This window comes from Spodoptera frugiperda, chromosome 16, assembly GCF_023101765.2.
Source record: "Spodoptera frugiperda isolate SF20-4 chromosome 16, AGI-APGP_CSIRO_Sfru_2.0, whole genome shotgun sequence".
In the NCBI taxonomy this organism is placed as follows: Eukaryota; Metazoa; Arthropoda; class Insecta; order Lepidoptera; family Noctuidae; genus Spodoptera; species Spodoptera frugiperda.
The window spans coordinates 2,433,720-2,446,093 of NC_064227.1; the positions used below are offsets into that span (position 1 = coordinate 2,433,720).

Genomic DNA, 12,374 nt, shown 5'->3' on the forward strand with positions numbered 1-12,374 from the left:
TGTTTCGTTATGTAAGTGAAGTTACCAGAGGCCCAATTTCCCCCTTCCCAATCTTCCCAATCCCCGATTCCCCAACAACCCTTAAATTCCTAACTCTCAAAAGGCCGGCAACGTACTTGTAACGTCTCTGGTGTTTCAAGTGTCCATGGGCGGCGGCGATTGCTTACCATCAGGTGATACGTCTGCTCGTTTGCCGGCGTGTTCCATAAAAAAATATAATCCCCATGCTTGGCAGGAGGCGAATCCACTCTAAAGAGAGAGGGGCCTTTGTTCAGCAGTTGACGATGTATTCCCAGTTTACATGGTAATGAGATGATTTTCATTACACTGTTCAGCTTTCTGTCAATAACACAAGGGCACTGAAAAAAATTCAACATCTTTGCCACAATATCGAAAGTTAATAATTCTACAATAATCAACCTCTTTACACCAAAAACCAAAAAACTACCAAAAAGCATGAAAACATTAATTTCTTCAAAGAAAATCTTTTGCTGTCATTTTCATAACAATATTTGTGTTGAGAAAACTTTTCGATAGTAGTATACCGAGTTTTTTTTAGTGATATATATACATTTTTTTTCTATATCTACACAAATGGATTATGGTAGTGCCACCAGCGGTGAAACTGAAACGGAACGCCCAACACCGGCAGACTTCGACAAATACTTGCCTTGGGCATGTGCCCAATTATCAGTAGAAATTGATATAGTGGTGGTACGGAGCCTTCTCAGTAAGTTGTTAAAGCCTACCTATTTTTAATCCTCCTCCTTGTGTCACTTATCCTCAATGCTGAGAGTCATAACCCCGACGAATAACTCTCTGGTTGACTATATTTCGCCATCTTCGGCGATGTGGATGGCGTCGCAGACTGTGGTCTCCAGTGTGGCACGGATTTGGTCCGACCAACGTATCGGACTCCTGCCCCTTGGTCTTTTTCCATCTACCTTTCCTGTGAGCAGCAACTTTTCTAAGTTATCACCTCTCTTCCTGGCAATGTGGTGAGCCTCACTATGCTCTGTGCAGTAAATTCCGAGCATTTTCCTCCAATACCACATTTTTAATAGCCTCTAAAATGTCCCACTTGTTGTAGTACTTAATAGGCCAGGGTTTCACCACTAACTCACCTGGTGGTAAGCTATGATTTTACCAATGATGAAGCACGACTACCTGTAAACAATCTTTTCACACCGAAACGAAGACACTACTGCGACACGAAGGGCTTTTCTGGACAAGAAAAGTCAAGGAGAATGGATGAGCACATTTCCTTGATGTATGTAGGTTAGAAATTATTAGCCCAAGTTTTCTCACGATGTTTTCTTCAGTCAATGGTCATCTTATCGAATTGATTTATAGCCTTTGTTTTCTTTTTCAGAAACATTCCAAAGCTCTGCGGCATCAGACCGATCATCGAAATTCAAAAAAATGAAAGCAAAGCCCTCTTCCTCCCTAACATATACATCAGAGCCTGAGATCGGAGAAAAAACTGCAAAATTTGCTAAAAGTGGAATGGAAACAAATCCTTTTATAACGGTTGAAACCGTTTACGACAATCTTGGAAATCTCGTACAGCTAAAATTTTTGAACAACGTCATTCCAATACCTGCAAAAGTCATAAAATTGATCGGCCTCCTAGTCCCATTTCATAAGCACTTGACCAACATCACAATAAATAGTGGTATTGGCGCTGACACGATTTATGAAATTTCAAAATTCCTTCCAGCTTCTAATATAACCGAACTATGTTTGGATGGTGCATTTATCGCTGCAGCTAATTACGACTTACTGCTAACAAAATGCCATTTGAAATATCTCTCCTTATCCAAATGCAAAATTACTGATGCAGTTGTGAAAACGATTGTTGATAAATTATATTTTAACTTACCAGCATCGAAATCACTGTCAGCATTGAACTTGTCAACGAATAGAGTTACTGATGTTGGTGCGAAACATCTAGCTGAAGTACTGAGATTAAATAGACAACTCTGCTATTTGAATTTAGCAGACAATATGATCACTGATGAGGGTGCAATAAGCATTCTCGATGTCTTACACAATTTTCATTTAACACCTAAGGAATTAAAAGAATATAGAACCAGATATATGAGATATTTAAAAACAAGAAATGATTTAATTGAGTCATATATTATGGAACTGAATGACGCTGAAGCTAAGAAAGTGGTAAAGAAAAAGAATAATAAGCCAAACAATCCAGTTCCATCCAGAAGGAAGTCATTAGAGAGAGATACAACATCTAGATCTAGTATGGAAAAAGCGGCAGCCGCTGCTCAAACCCAGTATTTCCGTGATCGAGCTCGATTTTTAGCCGTTTCTAAATTAGGTGGTTTCCTTGATCCATTCAGTGCAACGAACACTGAAGAGAAAGATGGTTGTGTATACTGCTACGGCAATAACGCCCTTAGCTACTTAAACCTCGCTTACAATAATATCAGTCATATCACTGTGAAGAAGTTGTACGAAGTTTTGGTGACCCAAAAATATCTTAATAGGAAACCTAGAGGTTTGGTTAATGTGGTCATCGAGGGTAATAACATACCTATTATTTCTGCAGAACTTCACGGTATTAATGAAATTATTGAGTCTAATTTGAGTAATATACCGAAACCTTCTAGTGAAATGGCTAAAAGGAAATCAATTGCACCAAAGCCTGGTGGCAAGCAATCACTTGACCGATAACTGTACAAATGTGTACAAGGTGACAACTTAAGTCATACGAGGTTTCCCCATACGGTATAGTCGTACATACCTATTATTTTAGTTTCTTACCCCTGCAATCCGAAATTAATACCAAATAGTTTTTTCTTTTGCTATATCATTTGTGCTTTTTGTTTTGTTTATAGATTTAACTCTTTACGTTTATGCTGTGTCTAATTTAGATTAGGATATTTTAATCATACGTCATGGATATTTAAGTTTAATAATAAAAATTAAATATTTATTGGTCGTTTGTTTCTTTCAAATGTTGAACATGTTTAAATGGTAATTCATATAAATTATCCCTAAACTTGCAGTAAAAAGTTTTTCAATAATCTGTTTAAAAATATTTGTAATCAGGCTCAAAATATTTGTGCTAATGGAACAACAAATAAATCTTTTGTTTGACATACGAAGCGTTTCGCTTCAAGCTTCCTTTTGCGAACTGCTAGGGAGTGAATTTTTTTGCCGGAGTCTGTGTTTCCTGATGGGTATAATCTGGGTGTCTTCAAAGCCCGAGTGAATAGGTTGCTTATGGGCAGACGTGCTCCATTGTGGGCCGCATCATCACTTAGCATTAGGCGAGATAGCGGCCAAACGTCGACCCATCAAATGTAAAACAAAAAGAGATCCTCCATTGCTTCTTAGAAAAAATAAGTAGGTAACATTTATGTCTGGAGGAAAATACCACTCCTCATTCTCGCTACCATAGATTCTGTCATTCGAATTCAGCACTTTTTGACTTTCTATCCAAAATCCAGAATCTAAAAAAAAAAAACAGAAGATGACGGCAACTTTCAAAAAAGAAATTTTATATCTGACAATTGTCATTTACGAATATACGTAATAAAGTTTTCGATAATTTACAATACATGTTGTAATAATTTTGATTGTTATAATAATTATATTTTTTGTAACATTTAATTAATGGATCTTCGATTTAATGAGGAGGGAAACAATGTTTTGGATACTCCAACGCCGGCCGACTTTGATGCATACCTACCATGGGCTTGCATGCAGCTGATGATGGAATACAATATTATAATCACTCGTTCCTACCGAAGTAAGTACCTTGCTATGTAGAGCTAATTTTGTTCAAAAGAAAAATACAACAGCTGATTAGGAAATCCTTATTTTAGTTTGATAGGTACCGGACCTAAATGATTCGATCTTGAAAATGTTATAAGTACTTAGATACATATTATTCTGCAACGTCACGCCTTTTATCCCCGAAGAAGGCAGAGGTGCTCATTATGGCACATAATGCCGTTATACAATGTACACTCACTTTACACCATTTGTGTTATAAGTAAGTCCCATGCAACAGGGGAGGCCTATTGCCATATTATAATGAGCACAATTCCAGAGTCCGTGCTACATCGTGATGCATCGCATACCTACTCGAGCTGTGCATCTTCCTCTCACAGCTACATAGCTTAGTATCAGTGAAAACGGTCACATAGTTTTGCAGCCTAGCTATCACATCTACGTAGCATACTTACGAAGCACATCTCCGGTGGAAAAGCTTCGTAAATCTGTCCTAATGGATGTCACAAAAATCCACTAGATACAAGTCGCTTCCAATCTCGTTGAATAACGCAAGCGTTGGTTGGACAAGTACAAGTAGAAAAACTTGAGGAGCTCTTTGTCCATCAGTATCAATAGGGGTGCATCATAGGCTAATTAAAGAAATTACATTAAACATTATCTTTATCAACAGATCCGTATCAGCCAAGCAAAGAAAAAGGAAAAACCAAAAGCAGCATCAAATCTAAAATGCCAACAGAAACCGAGTCTAATGAATCCCTACCACCTGAAATATTATTACCTGACGACGAACTTAATGCTATGACCAATGAAAATAACGTTTACATTGAAACTGTGTACGATGAAAACAACAAATTATTCCGAATAAAGTTCAATAAAAATAACACGTTTAAAATACCAAGAGAGATCTTTAAAGTTATTGGTCTTATAGTCCATTTTCATACATCTTTGTCTTCCATTGTCATCAACAGTGGTTTGCACGCAGCAGCAATTTACGAAATATCAAAAATCTTACCCAAATCCAATATAACTGAAATATGCTTGGACTACTCATACGTCTCTGAAGCGAATTACTACATTCTTTTGAAATACGAGAATTTAAAACATTTATCTTTGTCGAAATGTAGTATTAACGATGATTGTCTTAAACTTATTACCGCTGAATTGTCACGAATAAACCCAACTCTTAAACTATGTGCGCTGAATCTAGCAACAAACCGAATAACAGATGTTGGAGCAAAATATTTGGCAGAAATGTTGCGATACAATAGAAACATCGGCTACTTGAACTTAGCAGATAACATGATAGGCGATGAAGGAGCAATAAGCATATTGAATACACTAAAAGAATTCCCATTGACTCCTGAAGAAGCGTTTGAGAGACGAAGTAGACTGATGGTCCGTATAAAAGAAAAAAGCAGCCTATTGCAAAAGACGTTAAATAATATGCAAGCTGAAGATATGACTGATAAAAAGATGTCTAAAAGAAAATCAGTTAAACCGCCTCTAGCAAATGCAGTGAAAAGGAAGCTAGATTCTGACACTGCAATGTCTAAGAGTATGGAAATGATCCTGTACGAAAGAGCGGAGATTATAGTTGATCATATAATGGGTCCTCTCCATGATCCATTTAGTCCAATCAATGTTGATTTGAGAGGGCCAACAGTGTATTGTTTGGGGAATAATTCTTTAAGTTACTTGAATATAGCGTATAACAATCTATCCCAATTAAGCATCAAGATACTATGTGATGTGTTGAAGAGGCAGAAGATTTTGGGTAGAAGACCTCGTGGCCTAATCAATGTTGTCATTGAAGGTAATTACTTGTCTGATAACATTACGGAGTTGAAATACATTGATGATTCAATAGGAGCTATTTTGTCTGCGTATAGGAAATTATCGATTGAAACATCCAAGAGGAAGTCCATTAGTCCTAGGCTTAACTAAATAAAATAAAAATCTTTTTAATAAAAACAGTTTACTAGCAACCCGCTCCAGCTTCGCATGGGTGCATTGATGATATATTATGCATGTATTATAAATATAAATCTTCCTCTTGAATCACTATCTATTTAAAAAAACGCATTAAAATCCGTTGCGTAGTTTTATAGATTTAGGCATACAAAGGGACATAAGGACAGAGAAAGCGACTTTGTTTTATACTATGTTGTGATGGTCATGCAAACTGTGCAACATCACACCTTTTATCCCCAAAGGGGTAGGTAGGGGTGCATAAAGTTTCAGCTCGATAGGTCAAAGATTTAGGTCATAAATATATGATAAAGATGCTATACCGTTATTATGCTGTATTTATAATTATGTTATAATTTTAGAACTAATTGTATTTTTAATTCAATCATTTAATATATCTGTTGCTTTTGTTTAAAATTGTAATAATTGTTATAGATTTTATAAATAATTTAATAGTTTATTTATAATGATTATTACTTACTTACTTTACGTAACAATATTTTAATATAATTTGTGATACACTTATTTCTTTAGATTATCAATAATTTGTATTTGTTTCTAGTGTAATTTTAGTTTTAATAAAGACACATTATTTCAAATTCTTGTTTCGTTTTCTTTATGGTATAAGCCGGTAAACCAGCAGACGTATCACCTGATGGTAAGCAATCGCCGCCGCCCATGGACACCCAAAACACCAGAGGCGTTGCAAGGCCTTTTGGGGGTTAGGAATTTAAAAATTTCAAGAATCCAATAGTCACTGTTTTATGGTACTATATGAAAGAAATAATAATGATGTGGTCCCTAACTTAACAACAATTATAAAAGTGGTCCTCAGTAAAAGGTGGGGATCCCCTGTTTTAGAGGGTGAGACTCATGTATTCCATAGTCCATTCAATTAATGGGAATATTAAAATCAAAAATTCTAATAATCTTTAGGCAATCTAGGGGTAGAACCTCGGATTTTCAAGCAATCATACTACCTCGTAGTCGTAGGTAACCAAAAGGTAAGCAACTGGGTAGTTTGATTGATATATCTATGTAAAGTTACCTCGTTGGCCGAGTGGTCACAAGCACGACTGAAGGGCAAGAGGTCTCGAGTTCGATTTCCGGGTTAGGAATATTTTCTGAGGATTTTCGGCTTTTCCAAAATATCTCAGTTGTAGTACGGAGTCTGGAATTGTGCCCAGGTAGATGACAATAGGCGCACCCCAGCTCAGGCCCATGTAATAGGACAAGGAACTTAGAACACAAATAGTGAAAAGTGGGCGTACTGAATTAAGAACAAAGGTTTTTATCACCAATTTCATTTCAGTCAGCCAGCATAAAATAAAATAGCCAAAATCCAAAATAAAGAATAACAAAAATGACATTACGCTGTGACAATAATCATCACTTTTTGACATAGTATGTCAAACGAGACGTTTTTAGACGATAATTTTACATGAATTATAACATTTTCTTCTAAATAATAATTATTTGTAATGAGTTTCTTAGAGCAACGTTTCGGTGATTGGACGGAGCCACCCAAACCAACGCCAGATGACTTTGAAAATTTTCTACCATGGGCCTGCGCCCAAATGCTTCTCGAAATGAAAGTTGTGGTCACCAGAATCACACAATGTAAGTCTAAACACATTAGTCTACGAGTTTTTTAAATTAAGTGTGGGAGAGCCATGCTTCGTGCAGCACGAATGGACCGGCTCGACCGGAGTGATAAACTCAAAAAACTCAAAACGATACCACGGCCTTACAGAAAACAGAGTGAGTTTACCGGAGGCCCAATTATTCCCAATCTTCCCAATCCCCGATTCCTCAACAACCCTTAAATTTCTAATCCCCAAAAGGCCGGTAACGCACTTGTAACGGTCAAAAAAAAAAGTTTAGGTAAATGATACGAAGGATAGTTTTATTTTAATGTCTAAATCAGACTCAACTGAGGCTCTTGCTAAATATAAACGCCCCGTTCCTACTTCTGCTTCGAACCGGGGCCCCGGTAATCCATAATATTAGTCTACAACTTAAAATTGTGACTGGTAAACAACTAAATTATTTACAAAGATCTATTAAAATGTATTTACAGATATTTTATTGACGTAACAATAAGGTAATTGGTAAAAACTTAGTCATGTCATGTCATCATCAGCCGAGAGACGTCCACTGTTGAACAAAGGCCTCCCCTTAGTCCTCCACGTAGAATGACAAGCCACCTGCATCCACTGGCTCCCCGCGACTCTGCCGATGTCGTCGGTCCACCTTAATAGTTGTAGTTTAATAATAGTGATATTTTTATTGCAGCTGAATACGTTAGTGTAAAATCCAGCGTAGGAGGAAAACCAAGAAAACAGAAAGTACCAACACACCCAAACACAATCAACAGTTCAGAATCACTAGAGGAACCAGTCGTTTCTACAATGCCAGCAATGGAAGCAGACCCCAAATTAAATGTCGACGCCGTCTACGATAACTATCAAAACTTGGTACAAATAAGATTCCTAAAAAACGAGACTATACCGAGAAAAGTATGGCAAATAATCGGCCTAATCATTCGTTTCCAAAAATATTTAACTTCAATAGTAATCAATAGTGGTCTGACATGTGAAACTGTTCACGAAATAGCTAAGTTCCTACCTTTGTCCCGAATCACAGAAATATGTCTCGACCACTCGTATATCAAAGAAGCCAATTACGATATTCTGTTAGACCAGGGCACTTTAAAACATCTCTCCTTAGCAAGATGTGGTATAACCGATGAAATAGTAAAAAACATAGCTCATAAACTATTCTATCACCAAAAAGCTGCAAAAACACTGATTGCTTTAAATTTAGCATCGAACCGCATAACAGATGAAGGAGTCCAATATTTAGCAGACGCGTTAAGGACTAACAGACAACTCGGTTATTTAAATTTATCAGATAATATGATCACTGATGTTGGAGCACAAAGTCTGTTCAGCATACTTACAGATTTCCCTCTCACTAGTGCGGAAGCGTACGCTAGGAAAGCAAGAAAAATGACTTACTTGAATAGGAAACTAGATCTAATCATCAAGAAAACTAAAGAAGTGAGAGCGGCTGAAGATAAGAAGTTGGCAAAAAAGAAAATGGAAAAGAAACCTTTACCGGTGACAAAGAAGAAAAGCGCAGTAAATGACAAAGATATCAATGTTGCAGTTACAAGGAGTATAACGAACATTGAACCATTATTCAGTGAGAAAGCTGCAAATATTGTAGAAGATATGATTGGGCCATTTGTCGACCCATTCGATGATTCAAGTACTTTTGTCTCGCATAATAAAAGGTTCTGTTACGGCAATAATTCACTGTGCTATTTAAATATAGCATATAACGACATAACGCATATTAGTGTTAAGAAACTGCGTAATGTTATAATGAAACAGCTCGTTCACGGAAGAAAGCCTAGAGGCCTGATTAACGTGAGAATTGAAGGTAATTATTTGCCGAGATCATGTAAAGAGTTGGTAGATATTGATGATATGCTTGAGTCAGGTCTTGGCACTATTAATACTAAAAGAATTTCCAATGGTAAGAAAAGAGTATCCAAAGTAGGCAGTGCAAAAAGTGCGGGCATTTATTGAAAAACGATTGTTATTTTTTTATAATAATAATAAGTCGGGTTTTCCTTCCTGACGGAACTCCCGAACGCGAGAACCGATTTCCTCGATTTTATTTCGATTTCGGAAAGGTCTCGGGCTCCGTAAGGTTTATAGCAAAGAAAATTCAGGAAATATTCAAGAGAAAAGCAGGAAAACTGGGAAAATCATTGGTGGCGAAACTGAGTTCGCCGGGTTTGCTAGTACTGTTATAAATCTTAATAAGTGTTCGGGAATTTTATTGATATTAGTTGTTAATTTACTATGATTTAGATGTAATTGTTTAATTGATTATTATTTATTTTAAAATATGAATAGTTTCTATATAGTTGTAATATTATTGATATAATTTAGATTTATTTTTAGTACATACTGTTTCCTTACACCGAATTAAATGACGTAAATAACTTTAGATAACTTATTCATAATTTTAGACTTACTTACTTGTAATTTTAGATATAATTTCGATTGTAATAGTAATACGATATGATGTTTAATAAAAAGTATAATTATGGAAATGTGTGAATTATTTCTTGTTTCCTGATTACCTGAAAAGCAGAGCAATCGTATTGCCTTCACTCGATCAACGTAAGTACTCGAAACAAGAATGTACTAATGTTGAAGCATTCATATAGAGCGTCTCTACTCAATGATTTTTACTTTTATTTATGTTCTATATATAACTTTGATTACAAAATAAATAGCCTCTATGACTGCTTTTATAATAGATAATTAGAAGTAAATTATTTTTTAATAGAATTCAAGAGATAGTTGTTTGTTACGTATTTGTGATTTGTTCGCAGCAAGATGGAAGAATGTATGTCGTAAATGTTTAAGATTTTGTGAGAAGACAAAAATGATTTCACTTCTTTCTGTTAAATAGGTAATTACATAATGTAAAGTATTTTATATCACTAACTGTATAATTAGTATTGGCTCAAGCTATAAAATGATACATGTCTATTTTACTAAAAAAATAAAACTAAAACATAGTCCAATGCTTTCGAGGTAAGAAGAATGTATTGGTATACCTAACCACGGAATACAACAAACTTAGAGTATGCCTACATTCTCATTAATTGTTTACCTAGGTAAGAATACCTATACTTTAAACTATGATCTAACATCATAAATAAACCAAAAGATGCCAAAAATAAAAATAAAAAAGTACCCATAAAATCCCATAAAAAAAATGTAACAAAACATAAGGTGAGCGCACACTATGCCACAAATCAGTGTGCTAGCGAAATAGCGCGGCGTAAGTGCGGGGGGGGGGGGGGGTGCGGGCGGAGGTCGCGCGTCGATATTCTCGCTCGGAAGCCATCTTAAAATATAAGTGCCCCCCGCGCACCCCCTCGCCTCCTTAGACGCTCGGTTTTTCAAACTCCGCCGGTGAACGTCGCGGGGTCGTCAACATTTTGTCGGGGTTTGTGTCGTAGGGGTTTTTCGGTGAGAGGTGTTTTATATTCTGGGTTGAAATATTTGTTTGTGTTGTATGTTTCTTTAGTAATAATTGTAGTAACATTAAAGTATGAGAAATTTTCTTTAGATGTTTAGGTACATGTAATAATTGCAACTAATATGACAAAATATTAATTAAGACAATATTATTTTCCAATTTAATACCGACAATTAAAACACTTACTTAAAAAAATATACTTATGTTTAACATCGATTGAATACACACAGTCCATACACTAACACAAGTACATGAACTAACAGTAATAGCAAAATAAATACCAAAACCTTAAATACATAAGACGAGTAATTAAATAGATTTAAGTACATAGATCCCACTACTGGTTCTATTAATATCTTATTGTAATCCCAACGAGGATACCGTTAGGCTAATTTTAGCCGATACACGAAAATCGTGGAAAGTTCATTACACGAGCCGAACAAAGGATAATATACGCATGATGTTCTCAAGACCGCGTGTAACTGGTAAAAATATACGAAGAAGATGAGGTTCTTTTTGATGATTGAGACAGCTTATTAATTAAAAATATTTATTTTAATGCCTCAGAGGTATAGAATGAAGCATAACAGGAATATGAAGGCAAAACAGAATTAGCAATGTACAACTAAGAGCAAAAACTTAACTAGCTGACATTCTAGAAAGACCTTCAGAAATAGAGATTAATTTATTAAGATTTGACTTATCGAAATTTGCATTTTTAATTTCCGGAAAAAGGAGACAAATATGAACTATTAAAACGTCATTTTACATTTTATTTGGTACTTTTCCTTTCTATCCACACAACAACTCATAATTAAAAAAATACTTCTTAATGTAATTTGACTTAATCGGTAATCATTGTAGACAATCGCAACTTAAGACCACTTAACCAATTACATAAATAATTATTACACAATCTAAATACAATTCTTACAATCATAAAACGAACATAAAACCAATTAATAGCCTTCTATAAACGAAGCGATTTCTGCGATAAAATACACTACAATACAACTGTTCAATAACGAAGTGCCCATTTGTACCTGTCGAGTCGTATTCTCTAAAGTCAGACACAGAACATAAACTGTAAATAGTACCGTCATCTTAAATGTAAACGACACCCAATTAAACAAGAAATTGTCCTAATATCTTATCTCTAAACTACTAATAGAAAGACATTTACAAAGTTGTATAAACTTCACATTTGGAAGGCAATGAGTTAGAAACTTTTATAACTATAATATACAGCGTGTAACAAAATACCCATATACATCAAGAAGCATTGAAGAATACAGGTTGAATAGAATCTCTACACAAAGTTTCAGCTTAAAATACGTTTAAAAAAATTGGTACCAAATACTTGGTGTCGCATGGTTCTTGATTTTATAAGTCATACAAACGTGTCACAACACTACAGGGGTCACTCGCTCATTACGAAACATTTCTTCTGTAAATCTGATCGCTTAGTACCAGTATATATCCAAATGATGTTCGGTTTCTGGAATTTGATGTATTGGAAAAACTTCATTTCATGAAAAAATGGGTTTAAAAACCCTTCCCGTATCGTTTGTTAC

General features: G+C 35.4%; 3 protein-coding genes across 3 annotated transcripts; all 3 read left to right on the forward strand.

Moving 5' to 3' along the window:
• Window positions 1-426: 426 nt before the first annotated feature.
• Window positions 427-2,956, forward strand: LOC118281933 (leucine-rich repeat-containing protein 71-like). The gene is made up of 2 exons (XM_035602771.2): window positions 427-730; window positions 1,373-2,956. The coding sequence occupies exons 1-2, from the start codon at window positions 595-597 to the stop codon at window positions 2,692-2,694; spliced, it is 1,458 nt and encodes a 485-aa protein (XP_035458664.2). The 5' UTR covers window positions 427-594; the 3' UTR covers window positions 2,695-2,956.
• Window positions 2,957-3,524: 568 nt separating this feature from the next.
• Window positions 3,525-5,784, forward strand: LOC118281934 (leucine-rich repeat-containing protein 71-like). The gene is made up of 2 exons (XM_035602772.2): window positions 3,525-3,775; window positions 4,433-5,784. Exons 1-2 carry the CDS (start codon window positions 3,640-3,642, stop codon window positions 5,704-5,706), a joined length of 1,410 nt encoding a protein of 469 aa, XP_035458665.2. The 5' UTR covers window positions 3,525-3,639; the 3' UTR covers window positions 5,707-5,784.
• A 1,327-nt stretch (window positions 5,785-7,111) lies between these two features.
• On the forward strand, window positions 7,112-9,654 carry LOC118281935 (leucine-rich repeat-containing protein 71-like). The gene is made up of 2 exons (XM_035602774.2): window positions 7,112-7,350; window positions 8,026-9,654. The coding sequence occupies exons 1-2, from the start codon at window positions 7,212-7,214 to the stop codon at window positions 9,324-9,326; spliced, it is 1,440 nt and encodes a 479-aa protein (XP_035458667.2). The 5' UTR covers window positions 7,112-7,211; the 3' UTR covers window positions 9,327-9,654.
• The last annotated feature ends 2,720 nt before the right edge of the window (window positions 9,655-12,374 follow it).